Below are 23,872 nucleotides of genomic sequence, written 5' to 3' on the forward strand. Positions count from 1 at the left end.
TACGACTGCCACCAGTGACCAGCTGCTTTCGTGCAGGCGAAACAGTGTCATCTCGCATGTGGGTAGATAGCTCATATAGCTGCCTAGTTTATTAGCACAATACAACTTAAAAATATTAGCTGGTACAACCTTGCAACTGCTCTTAAGTTAGCGACCTGTCGTTCACTGTGTCGTCGCACGACATACGAAAACTCTCTCGGCCTTAATGCATTTTTGTCCATGGGTGTTCCTGGCCGTTCACTTTATTCTTGCACTTGACAACAACTTGCATAGTAATAACTGGCACCTTTAATTTGGCATGCACACTCTACAAAAGAAAATATAGTTCTTTAAAGGAGAATTTTTTTTCAGGCAAGCCCGATTTTGGATATTTTTACACTCCCGACAGGCCAAATGAGTGTATATTTAATTTCATGTGTGACTACAATAAATGTACACATGTAATTATTGCTTACTGTGCAGGCGCACGCCAAATATTCAGAGCATATTTCATGACCGACTATTTCAACTTAGCATAGAAAACGGGAACATCTTTAATTTGCATTTTACCCATTTCCAGGCATAATCTATTTGACTACACACACGCCAGCACTTATCTTTTAAAACACTAGAAAATATTAGGCAGCTCGTCATTCCCTTTTGATTATGCTTTGCAGTGCCATATTTCTGTGCACTTTATGGGCATAGGAAACATTTGACTGATACATTACCATTCTCAATTTGTCAATATTCAATGCAGCGTAGCAACAACACTAAAAGGACATGGCAATTAGGTTTAGCTTATTGAAAAAAAGAAGTAATATTCTGTTTCACATCAGAGCAATCCTTTTCTTTTGAATGCCTATTGTAAAAATTGATTGATTGAAATGTCCTCTGGTATGATACATTCTCGTATTATGTTATATGCTTTAAAGAAGAGCTAACAGTAAACTTAGAATAAATAAAAGGATATCATTTTGAGTAGTACGTGTATGCTTCCAAATTAATAGGAGCGCATATATTCATTCGAATATTTACTGAACATGCAGGTGTGACTCGGCTCAATACGATCTAATCACTTATTGTACTGCTACAGTTTTCTTATGAACCATTGTAAGTAGAATGCTTTCTCCTTGCATCCCAATTCATTGAAAGGGAAGAAACAGTACAGACCAGGTGCTTCAATTCGCTCTGTCTTTCCTAGCTCTAGCTCTTTTATTAATTGGTAGCCACGGCACCAGCATGCTTGCAATGTTGTTTATTTATTTATTTTTTTGCCGAGATATTGAACATATGGTAGTTAAAGTTTTAAAGAGTAGAACTTCAGGCCAGTTGGTAATAAGAAATGGGTTAAATGAAGTATAGAAAGCAAGAAAATCGCCTTGACACAGACAGACAAATGCTTGTCCCACCTGTCTCTATTTTCTGTGCTTTACATTATAAAATAGCAGGTGTTGGGTTTTTAATCTTTAACTACAGCTATTCTTTAAAACACATCATTTAAACCTGCTTACTGCATATTGTTTACTCATCATACATAGTCATTTTCAGTATAACACAGATCTGTAACGATACGCATTTTTCATTTTCCCACTAACGCATTGTGATAATGACAGTCTAGAAATTCACTATAACTAAAATATAATACTATCAGAGATGCGGCGATGGCGTAGTGGTTAGAGCATTCGCCTCGCATGCAAAAGGTCCGTGTTTCAAATCCCAGTGCCGCGCAGTTAAAAAAAAAAATCCGCGTGGTGATGAAACTGCATTAAGAGGCCTGGGGTGCGGCCTCACCGGTAACCACCGCCGGGAACCCACTCCCTCACGAGAGAAGGATTGGCCACCCTGGTGCATTATCTGGCCACTACCTCCCACATGCATACGTCAAATAACTCACGGCCCTCAGTCCCCAGCGGCTGCGAAGCAAATGACCACAGGTGCGGTCAGATCTGCAACGCAGCAGAGGGTGCTAAGAATCTCTGGATCTGGACAGGCCGCCATTGGAACCTGAACTTGGCAACGTTTAACGCTAGAACCTTATCTAGTGAGGGAAGTCTAGCTGTACTATTCGAGGAGCTAGAGGGTGTTAAATGGGATATAATAGGGCTCAGTGAGGTTAGGAGGACAGATGAGGCCTATACGGTGCTACAGGATGGGCACGTCCTTTGCTATCGGGCCTTGGCAGACAGAAGAGAACTGGGAGTGGAGTCCCTGATTCACAGAAACATAGCTGGCAACATAGAGCAATACTATAGGATTAATGAAAAGGTGGTAGGTGTCGTAATTAAACTGAATAAAAGATACAAGATGAAGGTGGTACAGGCTTGCGCGCCTACATCCAGCCATGATGACGCTTCAGTTGAAAGCTTCTATGAAGACGTGAAATCGGCAATGAGTAAGGTAAAAACACAGTATACTATAGTGATTGGCGACTTTAATGCAAAGGTAGGGAAGAAGCAGGCTGGAGACTAGGCAGTAGGAGATTATGGCATCGGCACTAGAAACGCCAGAGGAGAACTACTAGTAGAATTCGCAGAACGCAATAATTTACGGACTTTTAATACCTTCTACCGAAAACGAGGAAACCGCAAGTGGACATGGAGGAGCCCTAATGGCGAAAATAAAAACGAAATAGACTTTATAATGAGTGCACACCGAGCAATCGTGCAGGATGTGGAAGTGGTTGGGAAGGTACGATGCAGTGACCATAGAATAGTACGGTCTCGAATTCGCCTAGACTTGAAGAAGGAACGGCAGAAACTGATACGCAAGAAGCCAATCAACGAGCTAGCACTGAGAGGGAAAGTACAGGGATTCAGAGTGTCGCTTCAGAACAGGTACTCGGCTCTTAGTGAGGAAACCAACCTTAGCGTAGATACAATGAATGACAATCTGACTAGTATCATTACGGAGTGTGCAGTGGAAATTGGAGGCAGGGTAGTTAGACAGGACACTGGCAAGCTTTCCCAGGAATTGAAGAATCTAATTAAGAAGCATCAAATCATGAAAGTCTCAAGTGCAACAGACAAAATAGAACTGGCAGAACTTTCAAAGTTGATTAATAGGCGTAAGATATGCGATGTAAGAAGGTATAACATGGAGAGAATTGAACACGCTCTGAAAAACGGAGGAAGCGCCAAAGCAGTGAAGAGGAAACTTGGGATAGGCAAAAATCGGATGTATGCACTAAGGGACAAACAAGGCAAAACAACTACCAATACAGATAGGATAGTTAAAATAGTAGAGGAGTTTTACAGAGATCTGTACAGTACCTGAGACAACCACAACCCTAATACTATAAGAACTAGCAGTAACCCAGATGACACCCCACCAGTAATGATAGAAGAAGTCAGAAAAGCTTTGGAGAGCATGCAAAGAGGCAAAGCTGCTGGTGAGGATCAGGTAACATCAGATCTGGTGAAAGATGGAGGACAGATTGTGTTAGAAAAACTAGCCACCCTGTTTACGAGGTGTCTCCTGACGGGAAGAGTACCAGAGTCTTGGAAGAACGCTAACATCATCTTAATACATAAGAAAGGAGATGACAAGGCCTTGAATTACAGGCCGATCAGCTTGCTCTCTGTAGTATACAAGCTATTTACAAAGGTAATTCCTAACAGAGTAAAGAAAACATTAGAATTCAATCAATCAAAGGAACAAGCAGGATTTCGAACAGGCTACTCAACAATTGACCACATTCATACTATCAATCAGGTAATAGAGAAATGCTCAGAATATAACCAACCACTATACATAGCCTTCATAGATTACGAGAAGGCGTTTGATTCAGTAGAAATATCAGCCGTCATGCAGACACTGCGGAATCGGGGCATAGATGAAGTATATATAAACATTCTGGAAGAAATCTACAGGGGATCAACTGCTACCATAGTGCTTCATAAAGAAAGCAACAGAATACCAATCAAGAAGGGTGTAAGGCAAGGGGACACAATCTCCCCAATGATATTTACCGCGTGCGCACAGGAGGTTTTCAGAAGCATAGAATGGGAACAGTTAGAGATAAGAGTTAATGGAGAGTACCTTAGTAACCTGCGCTTCGCCGATGACATTGCATTGCTGAGTAACTCAGGGGACGAATTGCAACCCATGATCACGGAGTTAGACAAGGAGAGCAGAAAGGTTGGTCTTGAATTTAATCTGTAGAAAACGAAAGTAATGTACAGACAACCTCGGAAAAGAGCAGCGCTTCAAGATAGGTAATAGTGCACTTCAATTTGTAAAAGACTATGTCTACTTAGGGAAGGTAATAACCGCAGAGTCAAACCACGAGATTGAAGTAACTAGACGAATAAGAATGGGGTGAAACACATTCGGCAAGCACTCTCAAATTATGACAGGTAGATTGCCACTATCCCTCAAGAGGAACGTATATAACAGCTGTATCTTGCCGGTACTTAGCTACGGAGCAGAAACCTGGAGACTTACAAAGAGGGTTCAGCTTAAATTGAGGACGACGCAGCGAGCAATGCAAAGAAAAATGGTAGGTGTAACCTTAAGAGACAAGAGGAGAGCAGAGTGGATTAGGGGACAAACGGGGGTTAAGGATATCATAGTTGAAATAAAGAAGAGGAAATGGACATGGGCCGGGCATGTAGGGCGTAGACAGGACAACTGCTGCTCATTAAGGGTAACAAACTGGATTCCCAGAGAAGGCAAGCGGGTTAGGGGGAGACAGAAGGTTAGGTGGGCAGATGAGATTAAGAAGTTTGGGGGTATAAATTGGCAGCAGCAAGCACAGGACCGGGATAACTGGCGGAACATGGGAGAGGCTTTTGTCCTGCAGTGGACATAGTCAGGCTGATGATGATGATGATGATAGAAAATGTGCTTTGAAGTAGAGTATTTAGACTAGTTCAAGGAGTACTCAATTTTGAGAGTTCATAATAAATATGCTCATGAATCAATTCATACCACATTTTAAGAATGGAACTGCAATGCAACCCTATTTTGATAATTAAAAAAAAAATGAAAGGGAGAGACAAAGAGAATTTTTCTTCGAAGAATAGAAAACTTATTATTCTGGCTGCTCACTTTCTCATAGACTGTTTTACTGGCTCTGGATACACCTACACTGCATAACACCAAGTATAAATGTCTACAAGCTTTTCTCTGAGGTTCGGATATCTTCTTATTTTCAGCCCTGTTGCGGATCCCAGCTCTGATGACCCATTGTTGCGGATCCCGGTGCTGTTCACCAGTTGTTGCAGATCGGGGGATTCCCGGTCTCTTGTGGTAGCGTGGTGTAGCTTCGGGTTGAGGAAACGAACGCTGACAAAATGGGGATACGAAAAACAAACAGGTTTATGGCACTATTTACACTTATTTACAGCATAGAAAGGTTAGGAGTTCACAAACCACGAACGTGGTGGTTGAACCGTTACATGGTTCAGAGCGACGTCCTGCACTCTGCGGCGTCGAGTCGTTATAAGCCCTGTTGGGCTCCACCTTCTTGAGTGGAACACCAATCACACACACACAACAGGCGAGGGGTACGAGCATGTACGGCCCACGTGAACGTCCAATATTGAGTCGTGAACACTGCACTGCAAGGTGGCGCCAGCTGAGCTCTTCCTCGTCGTGTGTGTGCCACTAGTCGAGAGGTCCCACGATCCTGACAGCATACATCAAAGGGCCCGCCGATTTGTTCGCCTAAATAGCGGGGCGATTTGCGGCGGCCGCCACGGTCTCTTCCAAGGAAGATGCTGTCTTTGTTGGCCTCTCTGGAACTGTTTACGATGTCGTGGTGACACGACGTCTCATCCTCCGGTTAGCAGGGACAATACCTGGTGGGCATAGGCAGCGGGCCAGTCGGCTACTTGTTTGAGGATTGAAAGAGCGCCGCTCCCCCGTCATCCCTGGACGCTGGTTCTGAGAAAACTGGGTTCCAGGCGTGGGAACGCTGCCCGGCTACGCTTCCCAGCGACAGCATGGCGCCTACTGATGGCGGTCATAACAGCCCGCAGTAACTTTTCCTGAACAATCTGCAGCTGAAAATTTCAGTTCAGGCTACTCACGAACAGAAGCCTCGGGCACACAAAACAGATACGATGCAGCTATATTAAGTGTGCAAAATGACCTTCCTTTGACGTGCACACAAAAAAGACACGATGCAGTTATATTTACTGTGCAATATGAGCTACCTTTGACGTGCATTCTCATAATGAAAATGGCGCAAAAAGCGTACCTGAATGCCCATTTTTCCAACCGAAGCCTATCACAAGCACGTCAAGAACTGTTATAGCTGTCTAGGGAGGCCAACGAAAGTTGCAATGATGTCAGACCTGATCTGTAATGAGCGTAGGCGTGCACAGTTTCCCGTCGAGGAGGAACAAAGGTTCATCGCAGAGCAACCCTTCCTTATTATGTCAATGTGTGGGCCCAATTTTGCACAGACGTGGTGCCTCCCGCCTATTATGTCAATGTGCGGGGCTGTGTTTCCACACCCCCCCTCGTGGGTAACTATGGGAGTGACCGCCCCCTTGGCCCAGTCCCGTGCCGAGCCTGTTGTAGTGAGGGAGTGACCTCAGGAGACCTCCTCCAGGTACGTACGGGCAAAGCATCGCGGCTGCTACGTGTTCGTTTTGCAGGTGCTTGCGCACCATGTGTGTGCGGGGAAGTCAGCTGGAGCAGACACTAATCCACCTAACGTGCTTCACAGCTTTATGTGGCCCATGATGAAGCCACCTGCATTGCCAAGTTACCGCCCAATTCTGTGCCAGAAACCGCAAATGGTCCACATACAAAAAGCGATATTAATGTATTTAGCGAGGATAAATGAATCTTGGTGCGTGTATTATGCTACCTGGAGCTATAAGAAACGCTTGCAGTAAAGAACATGCAAGCAACAAAAATGATGGCACCACCCCATTAAGCAAGAATTCGTCTTAACAGAGTTCATCTTAATGCGAGTTTATTGTAACCTAACCTTATATCAATGAAATAAAAATGGGAAGCCGAGTGTACACAGTCTATGTTACGAAGAAGTGTACCTGCAAGCAGAAACCAAGAAATTGGAGAAGAAGAGGCGAACAACGACACAGCTTGTCCAGTTTCCACTTGCAGGTACACGTCTTGGCAACAATATGTTGTTTCAGCACGGTGCCTTACCTCAGGCAGTGAAGCATGAAAGCATTTATCCAGGCACACAAAATTTACGCAGACTTCTGACACCGCAAAAGTCCTATAAACCCACCAACTAGCAAAATGTAGTCTCATAGCGAGAGATGAGCCAGTGCCACTCGCTTTATTTACAATAAGACCACGTATAAGCCACGGTACAAAAAAAGGAAAGCTTTACACTTATGTGTTCAAAGTTCATAAAAGCTCACTGCACTTAACTGCCACCTCACACACGTAGATTTGGCAACACTTGAAGTCTGGAATGACGAAGCTTTCGCAAGGCGACGCCTGTGTACAGTGTCAATACGTGCTAATCTCTAGGGTCTATAGCAGGGGGTCTTGCACACGCGGCCAGCCGACCATTCCCTATTTGCCCGCATATGGCATTCATCGTCCTAAAGTATGACCTTGTGGATGTTTGCAACATTACTAAATGGTGCTCACATTATATTCCTACCTATCATATATATTTAATGCTTTGTTCAAGGAAACTACGGAAATGTGGTTGCTCTTTTGTCAAAAAAAAAACTACACTCAAGTCTAAATTTTAGGTATTGAGAAGGTCGGTATCGATATGTTTCTGAATGAATACATCAAATTCATTGTCATAAACAATTTATATATGAGACATGGGAAAGGCCTTCTATCAACATTATGTTTCGTTTTGTTCAAGCTCACCCCCCTCAGATTTTCAACGCTTTGCTCTCCCAGCCTTCTGTGGGACTACATTCACGATTGCGGCCGGGTACCTGATGAAAGTTTGGTACCTTTAGCTTATCTCCAAGATGAGCTGGCAACCACGTTCAATTCATTTTGACAAGGAACTTTGGCAACTGTACATTACATGGACAATAATGCACGAGCGAAAGTGTGTTGTGCTTTACATAGTGCAGCGTTCCAAGGGTACTCAAGTATAGTGGCACCTTAACAAATCGCAAAGTGCATTACTTTGACTGCCCAGACGAACTACATTTGCACCACGTGATGCAACGAATTTCTTGTTGAAGGCAGCTCGCAGGGTAGACATGATTAAATAAAACAAAGCTGTATTTTTCTAATCTACAGAAAATAAGCATGTGTTTACAAGCTGAGCTCATTTGTGTTTTCAATTTATTCAGAACGTGAAATATGCAACATGGTAAACGTAAAGCTGAGGAAGCAATGCCGCCTATCAAGTCCATACTTTTTTATAACTGCTTATTTGAGAGCATATGTTTAAGAACATCACACTGTCAAAACACTAATTTACAGTAAGTGAAGCATAAATGCCATGACTGACAAAGAAAAATACTAGAATATTACCTCACAAAACAAAGTGATGCAGCTCCACGGTGCTCCTGACACGCGTAAAATAAAAGAGCACATCTTATCAACGTCGGCTCGTGGTCAAGTCTAGCATATTAATAACATTGATGTTAGCTTCTAGTATTTAGGCCTTGGAGGATGTGCGCAGCATAGTAGCTCTGAAGCTTCCTGCTAGCATAAGCTTGGTGCGTTTTCAGTACTCTAGCTTTTGTCAGTGCACGTTCTTGTGTGGTTTGAACTTTCCAAGAAGATGAACTGGGCATTGCTCCCACGACTTATCGGATGCCGGCATAGTGTTGAGATGTAGGCGCAATGTCGCTGCGGCAGCACATTCAAGCTAAACCCTCCAAGTACGCCGTCTTAAACTATAAACACAAACACCTTTCACACAACGTGACATTTTTTTAATATTGTACTGTGCTTTAAACAAATGCACGTTGTAAGCACTCTGAACGCATTTTATAGCTTCAAGTAGCCAAGCCTGGTCACTGCGCAGAAGCCGGCTTAAGCTCGAACACTTTGGTAGCTTTGCACTCGTGGTACAGTACGCCCGCTTCTGCTGACTCGCGTGTCGTCAACAGGTGCCACCGCCGAGCCCATAGCCCAGGGGCACTCGGTACATCTCGTAGGCGAACTCTTCGGTGTGCGAGTCGTCCACGTAGCCACCGATATAGTCCACCTCTAGTCGGAATGGGCCCGAGATGCCGTCGGCGAGCGTAATGCCCATGTGCTTTACGTTGCTGAGGTCGATGGCGCCCTGCTTGTCCTGAATGCGGCCCTTGTTGCCCACTAGGAACTTGGAGAAAGGTATGCGCGTCACCTGCCAGTAGGGCCCGCCGCGGGTGTACAGCGGGAAGTGGTAAAGCACGTTCCAGGTCACGTCGAAGTAGTGGTCGGCGCCCAGGTTGATCATGTAGGAGCGCCCGTCGCCACGAACGCGCAACTCGAGGTGCGTGAAAGGGGTCCAGTCATACGCAGCCGGCATGTTGAAGGGCCGCCGCGCCCGGGGCGAGCGCACGTTGCAGTAGCCGGTCTCCACCACCTTTCCGTCCTTCGGAACGGTGGTGTCCAGGTAGCCCGAAAAGACAGCTCCCGCCGTCAGCTGCGCTCGGGAGAAGCCCTCGTTGTTGTCGCTGTCGGCAGTCACCGTCCAGTCGGCGGCGATGCTTTGGGCGTCCCAGAACACTTGGCAGTCGCCGTGCACGTACATGGCGGGGTCACAGCGCAGAGTCTCGACTAGATCGTCGCCAAACTGGCGTAAGTCTTGCTTCAGCACATTGTAGCTATCTCTGAACAGTGTCCTGTAGTCGACCTCGGGCTGCGGCCGCTCGTAGTCTTCGCTGCCCTTGCGGCTTGGCTTGTAGAAGCAGGAACGCGCGGGCACAACCACCGAGGCGCGCAGACTACGGGCGGTAGCAGACGACGCACGAATAGCCACCGCCGACAGCTGATAGAGCGCCATTTGTCCACTTCTCGATCACACACCCGCTGCGCCAACAGCGGCGCGCAGGTCGTCGCTCAATCGATCCCGGCACGAAGCAAATCGACAGGCAAAGCAAGCAGGTGTTGGCCAAGATGTAAGCACAGTAAGAGCATCAGACGTCGATAATGGCACTGAAACGCACGGTCCTCCACACGACCCTTGGCAACAACGGCAGAAATGCAAAGAAATACGAAAGCTGCTATTTGAAGCAACGCCAGCGTGTTTGTGTCTACAAAAGCCGCCGATGACGATTTGCCTGCGTCACTTCCTGTTCCGCCTCCATCTTGCTCAGATCGGCGTCATTTTGACCGACTCTTGCGCATGGTTTTCGGCCAAATCTCGACGGGCAGGAACACATCAAAGCGGTGAGTAAACGCGAGCGTACGCGAGAATAGAATGAATTAACCCTTCGACACAGCCTGGACACCGACCGCGCAGTGCTAGGCCAGTCAGGACGCTTGTAATGTCTCGCCGAAAAGGGGGCCCCGCCTGCCTTGGGACGCCCGTACCGCGCAGCCGCAAAATGGCCGCCTGCACTTATGTGTTAGTATTTGTTTTGTTAACTAGCGAAGAAGCGCACTTTAGCCGTTGCCCTGAAGCTTTACAATGGCCGAGGTTGGCCAGAAACGTAGCTGCTTCGAAAGCGTGCGACGGCATGGTAAAATACTGAGTCGGAGACTTACCTCGCGGCACTTCAGTCGCGGACGCTAAGTTGATGCGGCCGATCGGCACACTGCTGCTGTCCGCGTGGCTGGCAAGGAGGAGCTGCGCAGCCGCAGCTCAGTCGTCGCACTTGTAGCGCACCGTCTGGCTTCCCGCCACTCTCGGTGTCATGTCACTTGCTCGCTTCGCAGGGCGCATTTGCCATGCCGCGATATCTTGCACGTTTCTAGTTAGGTCGTGAAACGAATAGAAACGCCCGCTGCTTCACCGTGTGTGGAAATCCATCAGAAACCTTTTCGTAAATGTGACGAGGCATGGAACGTCGCTGCACCGAAGGGTACTCGTCGGTGTGACCCATAAAAACAATCGATTGCATGTAGTGGTGCTGCAGAATTTTTATAATGGAAGGTAGAATCAGTCTGTTAGGGTATCATACCTGCAAGATCTAAACGAAGCTCTTTCTGGGCTAGTTGCTGTCACTGTCTGGATGATTCGTTCGTGTTCTGGGATAGTTGCTGTCAGGGTGATTCGTTCGTGTCCGCTGTGTTTTACACCAAGAAGCATCAGCATGATACATCCACGACCGATTCATGCGAGATATCTAGAACAAAAAAAAAAAAATTAGCTCTTTTGATTGCTTCGAGAGGTAAAAAGCAGCTACTGTTGGAAACAGTAATAATGTAATTTTTGTTGGTTTTCCTAGAGCAAGAGAAAGTGTGCTGCTCAGTGCACAAAGAAGGATGCGAAATGTACGAGAAACTCTCAGCTTTTTATTCAATAAAGCTTACCTTTGTTATGACGAAGGCTTCTTAGTAGAAACATTGCAAATGCAGTCTTTAGGTTGCCCTAAATTGTAGCCCACGTGCATGAATGCCTCTTTTTGTTCTTATGTTTTACCTTTGATTTTTTGTATATTCATGCTGTTAGGACAGAGGAAAAGAATAGCAAGTGTTTGGCTAATTGTGCACAAAGCTGCCAAACGCTTTGTATGCAGGTGAGGTGAGCTGTACTCCAAACGAGTCTCCAAGCTTCGAATACAGAACTGAGCGAGTTGGAACGGATTCACACTAGGGCTGTGCAGTACTAAAAAAGAAAGAAAAAAAGAGAACTACCAGGTCTACGTGGAACGCACAGCATAGTCACAGCAAAAGCTGGACGAGACTCTTTTCTAGAGCCTTTTTTCAAACACCTCGGGGGCAACTACTAAAAGCGCACTTGCGGGGTACCCATTACTATGGCATAAATTATAATTTTTGTGCAGTAGGGAGGCATCTGCTATGCCATCCTTTGTCCTTCTTTAGAGAAGTGTGGTACCTGCTACACACTGACAATAAATTTTTTGCTATTTTTTTATGCTGTGGCTGGCGGTGAAGAATTATGCCAAAAGCTTTTATAATGGGCAGGAACATTTGACGCCCCGCAGCGTCGTCTGCGCAAGCAGGCGTTTGGTGTTTGGCAACATCACAAACAGGGTGTTTACACCCCTCCCGCTTAGCCACGCATGGCTTTGCCGTGTTCGAGGAAAAGGGGATCCTGAGGGTCCGGCAGGATCCTGAGGGTCCGGCAGGATCCTGAGGGGAACACACCCCTTTGGCCTGGGCTTCACATGGACGGCACCCCTAAGCTGACCCACCCAGGAGAAATCGGCAGTCGTCTTTTCCTATCTTTCTTTCTCTACATCTTCGTTATTTCTCACTTTTTATTTGTCCTCTCCTCTCTTTTGCTTACTTGCGATTTTTCCTGGCGAGAAGGGAAGCCTCCTGTGTTCACCCCACCTTGGGATACGTCACATTTGGTTATAGTGGTGGTGTACAGCTGGCATATGCAAGCCATTCCTTGATGCCTTGCAGCGTCCCCTTGTTGGGCTCAATGGTGTGTGGCTGCCACTGCTACCGAACACAATCCATATTTTATGGCTGAAAACTTTCAACTCTCCATTGATCGCTCTCTGAAGAGGGCGCACACCAAAGCAAGCTTTCAACTTCTGCAACTCAACAAAAACAACTTCTCACGCTATCATGTTATCCGTAGTGACACACCTGCAAAACCAGTCAGAAAACTCTCCCTATTTCTAGTTTCAAGGTGCCTAATGAACACACTTGCAACAAGTTACAAAGCAACGAAAATGGCCAGTAGAGACCTCCTTATTGAAATCAGGGATGAAGAGCAATATGAAAAACTATCCAACTTGAAGACCTTTGGTGATATTCCCATCACTGTATCAGCACATCGTTCAATGAACAGTGACCGAGGAGTTGTATCAGAAGATGACCTAGTTGACCTGACAGATGCCGAACTTGTTGACAACTGGAAAGACGAGATTGTAGTCACTGTCCAGAGAATGAAGCGAGATGGCAAAGATATTCCAACTAAACACACAATCGTTACCTTTGGCTCCAGTGTTCTTCCTGAGACACGTGTAACTGGGTACACAAAGCTTCGTGTTCGCCCGTACATCTCTAATCCTTTCCATTGCTTTCAGTGTCAGAAATATGGCCATGGCTCGCAAAGCTGTCGTGGTCGGCAAACTTGTGATCAATGGGAAGCTTCAAGCCACACGTCCAACCTCTGCTAAAAACCAGTGCACTGTCTGAACTGTGACTGAAATCATACTGCATACACACGATCCTATTCATTCCGGAAGAAAAAAAAAGCATAGGTGGAAGTGCTGCGCCTATTGTGCCATTTAGTGCCAATCTGACCTGCTGCACATAAATAGCAATTTTCGTGATATTTGTCAATTGCATGTGTAAACCATGAGATCTAGTCGATGGTTATCGTCGACCGAGGGAGAATCAGTGTTGGCTACACTAATGACGTGGCCGGATCCATATTCAGTGGGGTCCGATCGCGTTGTAACTCTGTTCACTCTTGGGGCTTGCTAGAGCTCGTCTCATTGCTGTTATCGCCGTGGTTGCCCCGCAAAAGTGAGGACACCAACATGAATAACTGTGAATTACCTAGTAATACAATGAACTCTCAATAATTTGTAGCGGCTGGTAACGTGGCACGATCATGCACTAAACCGCAGTGTGCACTTACAAGTGCAAGTGTGCATCTCTTGAAGTGCCTCATCGCCACCAATAAACACAGCAGTAGTTGCCCAAATTTCCCACCAGAAAATCTTTTCTTCCTTTTAGCCAGAGTGCGGAAAATGTACTGGCACTCGCATGATTGTGGTATAGCGGGCAGTGCCGATGCCAAGGAGCATTTCCAAACTATTGCAGGGTCCAGGATACGCAGCGACTGAAATAACTATAGAATGGACACTGTCGGCCTTCCATGATACATAAGTGCGCTTCTCTACCGCGGTGTAATACTGAGCGACAACTGACAGTCTCATTGAAACACGGAGTGGTTGCGTAGACTCTATTATCTTCTGGTTAATTGCATGCAGCACGGCGCCTATGCCATCGCTGCCGGGCTGTATGCCGTACCATGCACGTGGATTTGCTGTGTGGATTTTTCTAGGCCAATTCGCTTCAGACCGAGCACAGATGAGCAGAGTAGTTATTGTGTTTAATAACAAACTTGCGCCAAGCGAAGTGCGCCGCAATTATCTGTACTGGGGTCTGGGTGCAACTTCCCTCTGCCTTTGAATCCGGTGGCCTCCGGCCAGCTGGTAAGCTCATTAGTACTGAAAGTTTAATGAAAACCATGGCAATTTTTCTCAGTAGAGATAATTGTGATTTACAATGAATATTGACCCTAGAAAGCTGCTCCAAAACTAACTCGCATTGCTCCAAAACACACCTTTTGATGCTCCGAACCTGCTCTAAATCTCCCCTTGTACTGCGCCAGAGCTGTTCCAAAACACTCAAGTCCACTTCCACTAAGAGCTGTGCCGCCGCCGTCACCTGTTCTTGCTCATGCCGTTCGTGCTGCCGCCGAAGCTCTGAGTGAGACCACGCCGCCGCCCAGAGAGACCATGCCGCCGCCGCACATTTTATTTTCGGCGCGCCCCCGTTTGTCCTATTTTTACCTGAGCGGGAATCTGGGCATAAAATGCATCACTTCACCTTCTTTTCAGCAGCATTAAAATTTTCGAGAGCGGCATTTGTGGTGTCTTGACTGCTTTCTAGTTTCCGTGCATGCGTGCCTTGCCTATATCAGGGCCCTAAAACAGCTTGTGAAGATATACAGGCTAGCATGTTGTTCTCTCGCTGTTTCTCATTCTCTTGGTGTCCTTTGGGACGCCCGAACAGTGATTCACGTGACATGATTAAGGCACATAAGGTAGAATGGTTCATATGGGAGAAGTATCAGTTGTAAATTGTTTTCGACCCTGCTTTGCCGTGCATTTGCCATCCGCCACTTCTGTTTTTCCTCTTGCAGGATTATCATGTGCGATTAACTTGTGATTTGGCTGCATTTCGATTTTTGATATCACAGGTGGAAATTAAAAGAGCGTAGCCGAGAATATTGAAATCCTGATAGGCTCTAAGCTTATCGCTCACATTGCGCACAGGCTGCATGAAGACATAAATGCCGATGAGACTGTGAAAATTGTAATAAAGAGAGTGTAGTGCAGTGCAATCGAGAACAAAGCTAAAGGAAAAGACTTCCAATTATTTCATTCTCCCTATGAACGAAATATTTACAGTGAAGAGAACGCAGCTTTCCATAACAAAGGCCAACCCACTTCGAGGGTTTTTGTATATTTTTTGATTGCGAGAAGAAATTAATAAACACTCTCCACAGGCTTTCATTATCCCTGTCATGTTGCATATAAAGTGCAAATAAATTATGTACGCATGCTGTATGCTGTTGCCATGGATTAAATCCTGTGAGCTCTATTCGCAATGTTCATACACTGTCGCGCCGCCTAGCGGAATTCAGGAGTGTCCTCTTAGAGATGATCAGTAGGCAGATGCTCCTAATGCTGCCTTGTTCGGCGGTGCTAGCCGTAGTGTTAACGCGTTAGCAAGAAACGAACACAAATCACTTTGTATGTTTCGTGCATCAGTGACTATACCAGACCACCGTGAAATGATAAATCTGATTCTTGCGAGACGCAAAGTTTTCGTGGAAATGCGGGGTAACTCGTGCTTTCGCTTATAGCCCGCATAGTATACATATCAGCTTTGCGAGATTTTCTGCAGCCACTTTGGACAGCTAAATGTTAACGTCTGACTATTTCAGTTAAAACTCGCCTTGTTTTGCGTGCGTATAGCATTCGTCAGTGCTTTTGTAGTACACGAATCCCATAACATTCATTGTATGCGGAAAGTAGCGCAGGTTTGCAATTTGCGCTTCCAAACTTTGGCCCATACTGCGCTGCTTGTTTTTTTCCGCTCGTTGATGGATGGCAGCACACTGCAAGCGATTTCTTTCTTGCTTGGTATCTGAGCAAAATGATCTCTTCACCCCCAGATAAACGTGGTTAGTGACGCCGTGTGGGTGTTGTGCGTGGTGAATGACGCATTGTTGGTGCTATAAGTCGTTTGACGGTTAGACTTCCTCATATTACTTTCAACAGTGATGTTCAATGAAACTGTTTTTACGTTGAGGAGTTTTCACTGGACATAGATGGCTGTTAACGTGCTGACAGTGACAGCGACGATGAACGATCAGCTGCTAGCTCACAAGCAGAAAGATATGTTAATGTTATTTCACGCTCGTAAGTCACTTTGGTTGTATTTATTGTATAATACTCTTCAGTGAGCTCAGAATAAAGGGATACTTTATTTTGTGCCTTGAATGTATCTTAATAATTGCAAAGCTACGCATCCCGCCAACACGCTCTAGCTCGATCAGTGAAACGAAATGGTTAGAGCGATGAAATATGCAGTTACGGACTACAGTCCACGCTAACTTCTCCTGCGCTTCAATGATGCCGTCCGAACGACGTTGTTCGACAAATTTTCGCAATTTCAATATTGCGAAAAGGTGCGCGTGTATTCGTTTCGATATCCTTGTTTTGGTCGCGCTGATGAAACCTGCAACATCTAAGTGCAGAGAATTGCACACTGTTAGAGTCTGATGACTGCTCTGACACGAGTGCTTGTGTTTCGTTGAAGAAGCAGCTAAAGGATGCTTACATTGCAAGGAACGACGGCGTAATATGTTTGCAACTCATCGCTACGTTAAACATTCGTACCTGCGCAGCCGTGACGTCGCGCTGTTCGCAAGTGGCCTACTACTGCGGCAAATCCGCCAGACAGGCTCGGCACAAATGATTTCGGACTGTCGTTCAGTTCATACATGAATTGTGGTTCACACAGTTTTCCGTAGCATGCGCAGGATTACGCAAAGCACCATTGATACACGACCGGTCAGCTGACACCAGCACCTTTTGCACTGCGGCGAGAAATGAGGTAGTGAACATTCAGCAGTTCTTAATGGCTCGGAAAAATTCTGCGAGCGCTATTCGCAATGTTCATAGACTGTCACGCCGCCTAGCGGAATTCAGGAGTGTCCTCTTAAAGATCATCAGTAGGCAGTTCTTATTGGTTCGGAAAAATCCCGCGAGCGCTATTCGCAATTTTCATAGACTGTCGCGCCGCCTAGCGGAATTCAGGAGTGTCCTTGTAGTGGGCGATGACGCCGGTGATCGCGATAATTTTGTGTGCGCATACCAATTAGTATGCCAAGGTGCACGGCGCAGACGTGGCCAACATGCCTCACATTATTTCCGGAGGGCCGCGGAAGACACGCAGCCACGCCCCTTTTGGTTGTCGCTTTTGAAGCCTGTTTTTCTTAAAAAATAAACTAGTCTTGTCCCAAACTTCAAGGAGTGTAGGTGCCTTCTTTTCGCGCCTCCGTGGGGCGAGTACGCTACAAAGTGGTGACCCGGACGTTAGGAAAAACAGCAGCCATGTCAGACGAGGAAGGCACTTAAAGCTCACCCACAATCAATGCCTCGGAGTTAAAGCTTCCTCATTTCTGGCCCAAAAAGCTTCAGGATGTGGTTCAGCCAAATCGAGGCCCGCTTCGACGCATCACATCGCAGCAGTCGAAATACCTGCACGTCATTTCAGCACTGCCACCTGACATCGCTGACGCCCTAGACGATGTGCTCGCCTCCACTCCATCGGAGAAGCCCTACGACGTACTAAAAAGCACCATCCTGAAATGTCTTGAGGTGTCCGAACGGAGCAGGCTGCAAGAACTCCTGTCTCATGAAGAGCTCGGTGACCAGCGTTCCTCACAACTACTCCACCGAATGCGTCAGCCGCTGGGCCAGCAAGCGTCAGAGGAGCGTAAACATTCATTACTTCGCGAGTTGTTTTTGCAGAGACTGCCACAGTCAACACAGATGATACTCGCTGGCTCGGATGACGTGACTCTCGAACGTCTGGCTCAACTCGCCGACCGCATCACCGACTGCACTGAGCCACCAAAAATGTCTATTGTTGCAACGGGAAGGCCCGAACATGCAGACCGGTTAGGTCGCTTAGAGGGCAGAGTTGACGGACTGGCTGCAGCAGTTGAAAACTTCGCCCTGTTCAACAAACACCGGCCTGCACGGCATCGTTTGCCGTCCCGTGCTCGAAGCCTGCAGCGCCGCGGACGCTCAAGCGAGGCAGAGCAGAGCATCTGCTGGTACCACCGTTGTTTTAGAAAGCAAGCCACTCGCTGCACCCATCCATGCTCGTGGACGGGAAACGCACCGGCCAGTCACTAACAGCGGAAAGCGACACGGGCCATCGTTCAAGCCGCCTGTTCTTCGTTGTCGACCGCATCACCGGCACACGCCTCCTTGAGGATACCGGAGCAGAGCTATCTATCCTACCAGCAGCAGCTCAACATCGCCGGGGCGGTAAGTCCATTTCGAGCCTAATCGCAGTCAATAATACTGCTATTCATCATATGGAGTCCAGTCAATGACGATAAACATTGGACTCAGGCGTACATATCGATGGCTCTTCGTTGTGGCCGACGTCAGAATTGCCATCCTGGGAGCGGACTTTCTGAGCCACTTCAATCTTGATGTCAGCGTTCGTGATCGTCTTCTCAAGGATAACGTCACTTCGCTCACTGTTATCAGACTGAAGTCTGACCTGTCCTCATGCGGCATTTGCACTTTCAACCCCAAGTTAAACTTTCAAAAAATTCTGGCTGAATTTCCTGAAATCACCAGACCTCGGAACACCGAACTGCCAATCAAACACAAGGTGACGCATCACATTGTCACCACCGGACCGCCCGTCACCGCTAGACCTAGGAGACTCGCTGGACAAAGACACGAAGTCGCCTGCCGTGAGTTCGACCACATGCTCCAACTCTGCAGTATTCGACCTTTTTTCAGCAACTGGTCTTCCGCGCTGCACATGGGTCTAAAACAAGAGTCTGGCGACCTTGTGGTGATTATCGGGCACTCAGTGCTGTGACAACGGCAGACAAATATTCTCTCCCCCACATCCATGATTTCGGCGCTCGCCTTGCGGGAATGACCATCTTCACTAAGCTGGATCTGATGACCGCTTATCACCAGATTCCAGTAGAACCAAGCGACATCCCCAAGACGGCCTTGACAACGCCTTTCGGCCTCTTTGAATTTGTTCGTATGCTGTACGGACTGGAGAACGCGGCACAAACTTTCCAGCGTTTCATGAGTGAGGTCACTTGCGAACTGCTCTTTGTTTTTGTCTACTTAGATGACATTTTGGTCGCCAGCAAAACGTCGGAGGAGCATCAAAATCACCTGCGCCTCCTCTTCAAGCGTCTTGACGAGTACGGTCTGGTTTTGAAGCCGCAAAAGTGCATCTTTGGTGTTGAAGCACTAGATTTCCTAGGTCATCGAATCGGCCCGCAAGGCATCTTGCTGCTCGAATCACGGGTGCAAGCAGTCAGGGAATTCCCCACGCCTACCTCTTTCCGCTAGTTGCGCGAGTTTCTCGGGCTAATCAACTTCCATAGGCGCTTCATCTCATCCTGTGCACACATTCTACAGCCGCTAACTGACTTGCTGCACCGGGACGGCAAGAAAACGCCCGAGTTTCACTGGTCAGCGGAGCACGAAAAAGCCTTCCAGGACGCAAAAACTCAGCTTGCCTCCGCAACACTTCTGATGCTGCACCCGCTTTCCGACGCGCCAACGTGGCTCATGGTTGACGCTTCAACGACGGCAGTTTGAGCAGTGTTGCAACAATACGACGGCAAGGACGGGAAACCGATAGGTTTCTTTTCTAAACGTCTGAAACAGGTGGAAGTGCGCTACAGCACCTTTGGAAGAGAGATGCTGGCCATTTATTCCTCCGTAAAGCATTTCCGTTTCTGCCTAGAAGGCCGCATTTTCCACATTTTAAGGGATCACAAGCTGCTGACGTATGCGTTCAAGAACAACAGTTCCTCATATTCGGACAGAGAACTGCGACAACTTTCATTTCCGAATTTTCCACGGACATCCGTCACATAGCGGGGAGCGAAAACCAAGCAGCCGACGCACTCTCCCGTATCGACACCGTTTTAGTGTCCGTCGACTTTGAGACATTAGCCGCCGCCCATCGGGAAGACCCAGAGCTTACCGAGATGAGGCAGAATCCACTGTCACTGGTGCTTGAGAAGATCCCGCTACCATACACAACGACTATGGTCACATGCGACACATCGCAGAAATCTCCAAGACCCTTCGTCCCCGTCTAGTTTCGGCGTGCAGTGTTTGACAGCCTTAACGACTTCAGCCACCTAGGAATCCGCGCGACGCAGAGGCTCGTTACTGACTGCTTTGTGTGGCCCGGAATGAACGCCGACGTTCGACGCTGGGCGAAGACGTGCCGAACATGTCAAGCAGTCAAGGTGACTCGTCACACGCGCACAACACTTCAAGCATTTTGGCCAACAGAGTGTCGTTTCGACCACGTGCACTTGGACTTGGTGGGACCTCTTTCTCCTTCCCAGGGTTACAGATACCTGCTCACTTGTGTTGACGGATACTCACGGTGGCCCAAGGCGACGCCGATTCTGGACATCGCAGCCGGGACCGTCGCACAGGCGTTTGTGGCCACATGGGTTTCATGCTATGGCTGCCCACTGCGCATAACGACCAATCGTGGACGACAATTCCAGAGCAATCTATTCTCTGCGCTGGCAAGGCTTCTGGGAACACGGCTCCAGTACACCAGGGCTTACCATCCAGCGAGCAATGGAATGGTGGAGCGGCTACACCGTCAACTGAAGGCATCTTTAACGGCCAAATTGGATAGAGAGCACTGGGTGGAGAAGCTCCCTCTCGTTCTTCTGGGCCTGCGTACGGCGATAAAAGAAGACCTCGGATTCTGTGCATCAGAAATGCTGTACGGCTCTACAATCCGACTACCGGGAGAATTCCTCGGGGAGAAACCAAGCGCTACGCCGGCGCCTTCAGAACATATGGAAAGGCTACATTCCTGGTTGGAGCACCTGCAACCCAGCACGCCGCGTCAGCCTCAACCGAAGAGTGTTTTCTTTCCCAGACATGAATGAGGCAACCCATGTGTTCGTGCGACGTGACACAGTGAAAGCGCCGTTGACTCCGGCGTATGATGGGCCCTTCCGTGTGCTTTCGCGGTCGCACAAAACTGTGACCATTCGTGTTCGGGACAGAGAGGACGTCGCTTCTCTCGATCGCGTGAAACCGGCTCACCTCATGGACTAACTCACACATTTGCTCGTTTTTTTTCTTCCTTTCTTTTTTCCCAGGCTCCGCGGTCTTGGGGGGGACCCCTTGTAGCGGGTGATGACGCCGGTGATCGCGATAATTTTATTTGTCTGCGCATACCAATTCGTATGCCGAGGCGCACGGCGCAGACGCGGCCAACATGCCTCACGTTATCTCCGGAGGGCCGCGGAAGATATGCAGTCACGCCCCTTTTGGTTGTCGCTTTCCAAGCCTGTTTTTCTTGGAAAATAAACTAGTCTTGTCGCAAACTTCAAGGAGTGTAGGTGCCTTCTTTTCGCGCCTCCGTGGGGCGAGTACGCTATATCCTCTTAAAGATGATCAGTAGGCAGATGCTCCTAATGCTGCCTTGTTCGGCGGTGCTAGCCTTTGGTTCGATATACATTCATTTGACGATCAACAGTTCATCTTGTGAAAGCGGTACGGGGATTACGTCAGTGCGTCCTATATTATGCGAGTTCACGGGTTGATCATCCTTCCGCAGCCATGTTGGATTGTACAGCACGTCACCTTTACACCATGGGCATTGCGAATAGCGAGGAACACTGCTGAACCATAGATAAAACAAGCTGCCTATTTCCATTGCAAGGAGAGTGCGTGCAATAACATCAATCTACGTGCGATGCCTACCGTCGATTGCTCCTCAACCAGAAAGGAAGTGCTGTCTGTCTTTTGCTGGACAAAGGAGTGTGAAGGGATACTCATGTAGGCAACTGCGTGGCTCGATCGGCAACTGTGAACATTGAATATAAGGGTGTGGTCACGAGTGCTAGAACGCGCTAGCGCGTTTGCTTTTTCGGCAGGCATCAGCGAATGGCTCGTCTATCCTTCTACACGCTATGATATCACTGTAGAAGCTCTGCTTTTCTTTTTTTTACCCGGAACAACCGCATTTCTATACACAAGCGTTCTAAAGTTTCGCTAGATCAGCTGAAAAAGACTTAGCTGCAGCCTAAGTTCGTTATGGGGCTGCGAGCTCCTATCACATGGTGTAAAATGGGAAGCCATGGATAGGTTTTCTGATCGAAATAGTGTTGAAGTCGCCTCAAACTTAGCGTGTTCTTCTCAAAGAGCTCAAATCAAAACTTTTTTTAATTTTCTTAAAGGCAATGACACTTATGTACTGCACACTTTAACGTCATCTTTTGAGGAATTAGAATGTTGTAACAAATCTTGCAATTTAGATGCGCCCCTTCTTAAGTTTTGTATAATGCTTATGAATATGTGCGACAAAAAAACATAATAAATGGAACCCATGCTATCATAAAGATATAATCAATCTCACTTGTTGCATAAAATGCTTACGTAAGAATCGTCATTCCTAGTGTAATGATAATGCTTCTTGAGTTAATGCATTGAAAAGTAAATACAAGCTAAAATCAAGAGGCCAAGAAGAACTACTACTTTATCGCACCCTAAAGGCACGAAAGTGAACTTTAGTGTTATCGAACCCATCCGAAAAAGACAAGCTGGTGATTGGATAGCAAATTACTTGCGATCACGCTCATAAATTTCTTATTTTAACCACGGAATGTCATCTGATGTGCAGATCTAATCAGGGGTGTCTGAAAGCTCAGTGCTTGGGCCGCTTTTGTTTATTATTTACATAAGTGATGTAGCCGAGATTATCAGTAACACCTACTTAAAGATAAGGGGGAATACAATTCATGGAACAACAAATGAAGAAAGCTAAATAAAAGAATAAACATGCATGAAAAGAAAAAAATGCCATAACAAGCAAACCAAAGGCAAACACAAAAAAAAAGGCATGCACAGTTCAGTAATACAACGTTCAGTATAGTAAAATGAGAGATCAATGAATATATGACAGCGTACAATATTGCAACAAATATACATAGACTAAATGCAAACTTGGAATTCAATAATTCAGCTAGTATGGCAGGACTGCTGACCTTAGTGAGATAGTAGGGGTGACTGGAAACCAGCCAATTCTTTAAAATCCTGGGCGGAAGGGCATTCCACTCGTTTAATGATAAAACCAAAGGACAGTGTAAATAATTTACTCTGCGAGCAAATAGTGGACGCACCTTGCGATCGGGATCACATCGGGTTGAAATGTTTATAGCAGGGTGAAATTATTCCCGTGTGACAGGGCTGTTGCTAAAGTAGATGCTGTGAGAGAAAGATAATCTGAAATGTTTTCCAATTGTAATGAGTGTTAATATACCAAGAGTTATTTTATTGATGATACACTGTGTAAACGTGAATATGAAGAATCAATGAACCTAGCTGCTTTATTTTGAATTGACTCAAGCATGTCAAAAAGATATGCTTGATGTGGATACCATATGTTGAAGCATACTCTAAGAATGGTTTAACAAGTGAATTAAATGCCTGAAGTCTAGTATCTGAAGTAGCCAGATGTAGGCAGTGTTTTAGCAATATTTTCACCATGCTTATGAAAAAAATTCATTCAGGTTCTAGAGGTAGATTAGTCCTGGATCTTCTATGTCCGGATTGTTTATTCTTGATGGCCAATCCTCCTCAAATCCTGAAGCTATAGCAAATGCCTTTAATAATTACTTTAACTTTGTTTTTTATACCGATAACGCCATCACTCCTTCATTTTATGTGAGTAGCAAACTACCTGCTCTTCCTAATCTTGAGTTGAGCTCTTTTGAAGTGCATAGCCTGACATTATTTTTGAAGTTATGAAACACTCTGGCCCAGACGGTATGCCA

At 46.6% G+C, this 23,872-nt stretch overlaps 3 protein-coding genes across 8 annotated transcripts in view; 1 reads left to right on the top strand and 2 right to left on the bottom strand.

The window, feature by feature from the left end:
- Coq7 (ubiquinone biosynthesis protein COQ7, mitochondrial) overlaps nt 1-10,877 on the bottom strand; it is a 98,000-nt gene extending 87,123 nt beyond the window's left edge. The window contains exon 1 of one of the 4 annotated variants that reach the window (XM_075882710.1): nt 10,591-10,877. The gene's annotated coding sequence lies outside the window, so the exon portion shown is untranslated. The remainder of the gene's footprint in view (nt 1-10,590) is intronic. The other 3 variants (XM_037414917.2, XM_037414916.2, XM_075882711.1) reach the window with 3 other exon arrangements.
- CIA30 (complex I intermediate-associated protein 30) lies at nt 8,213-9,886 on the bottom strand. Its single transcript, XM_037414915.2, has one exon. The coding sequence runs from the start codon at nt 9,884-9,886 to the stop codon at nt 8,999-9,001; it is 888 nt and encodes a 295-aa protein (XP_037270812.1). The 3' UTR covers nt 8,213-8,998.
- The window catches only part of LOC119163019 (nuclear respiratory factor 1), a 188,969-nt gene continuing 175,231 nt past the window's right edge, over nt 10,135-23,872 (top strand). For all 3 annotated transcript variants that reach the window (XM_075882690.1, XM_037414910.2, XM_037414911.2), the window contains exon 1: nt 10,135-10,272. The gene's annotated coding sequence lies outside the window, so the exon portion shown is untranslated. The remainder of the gene's footprint in view (nt 10,273-23,872) is intronic.

The sequence above is a fragment of the Rhipicephalus microplus genome, unplaced genomic scaffold (assembly GCF_043290135.1).
Source record: "Rhipicephalus microplus isolate Deutch F79 unplaced genomic scaffold, USDA_Rmic scaffold_13, whole genome shotgun sequence".
Classification (NCBI taxonomy): domain Eukaryota; kingdom Metazoa; phylum Arthropoda; class Arachnida; order Ixodida; family Ixodidae; genus Rhipicephalus; species Rhipicephalus microplus.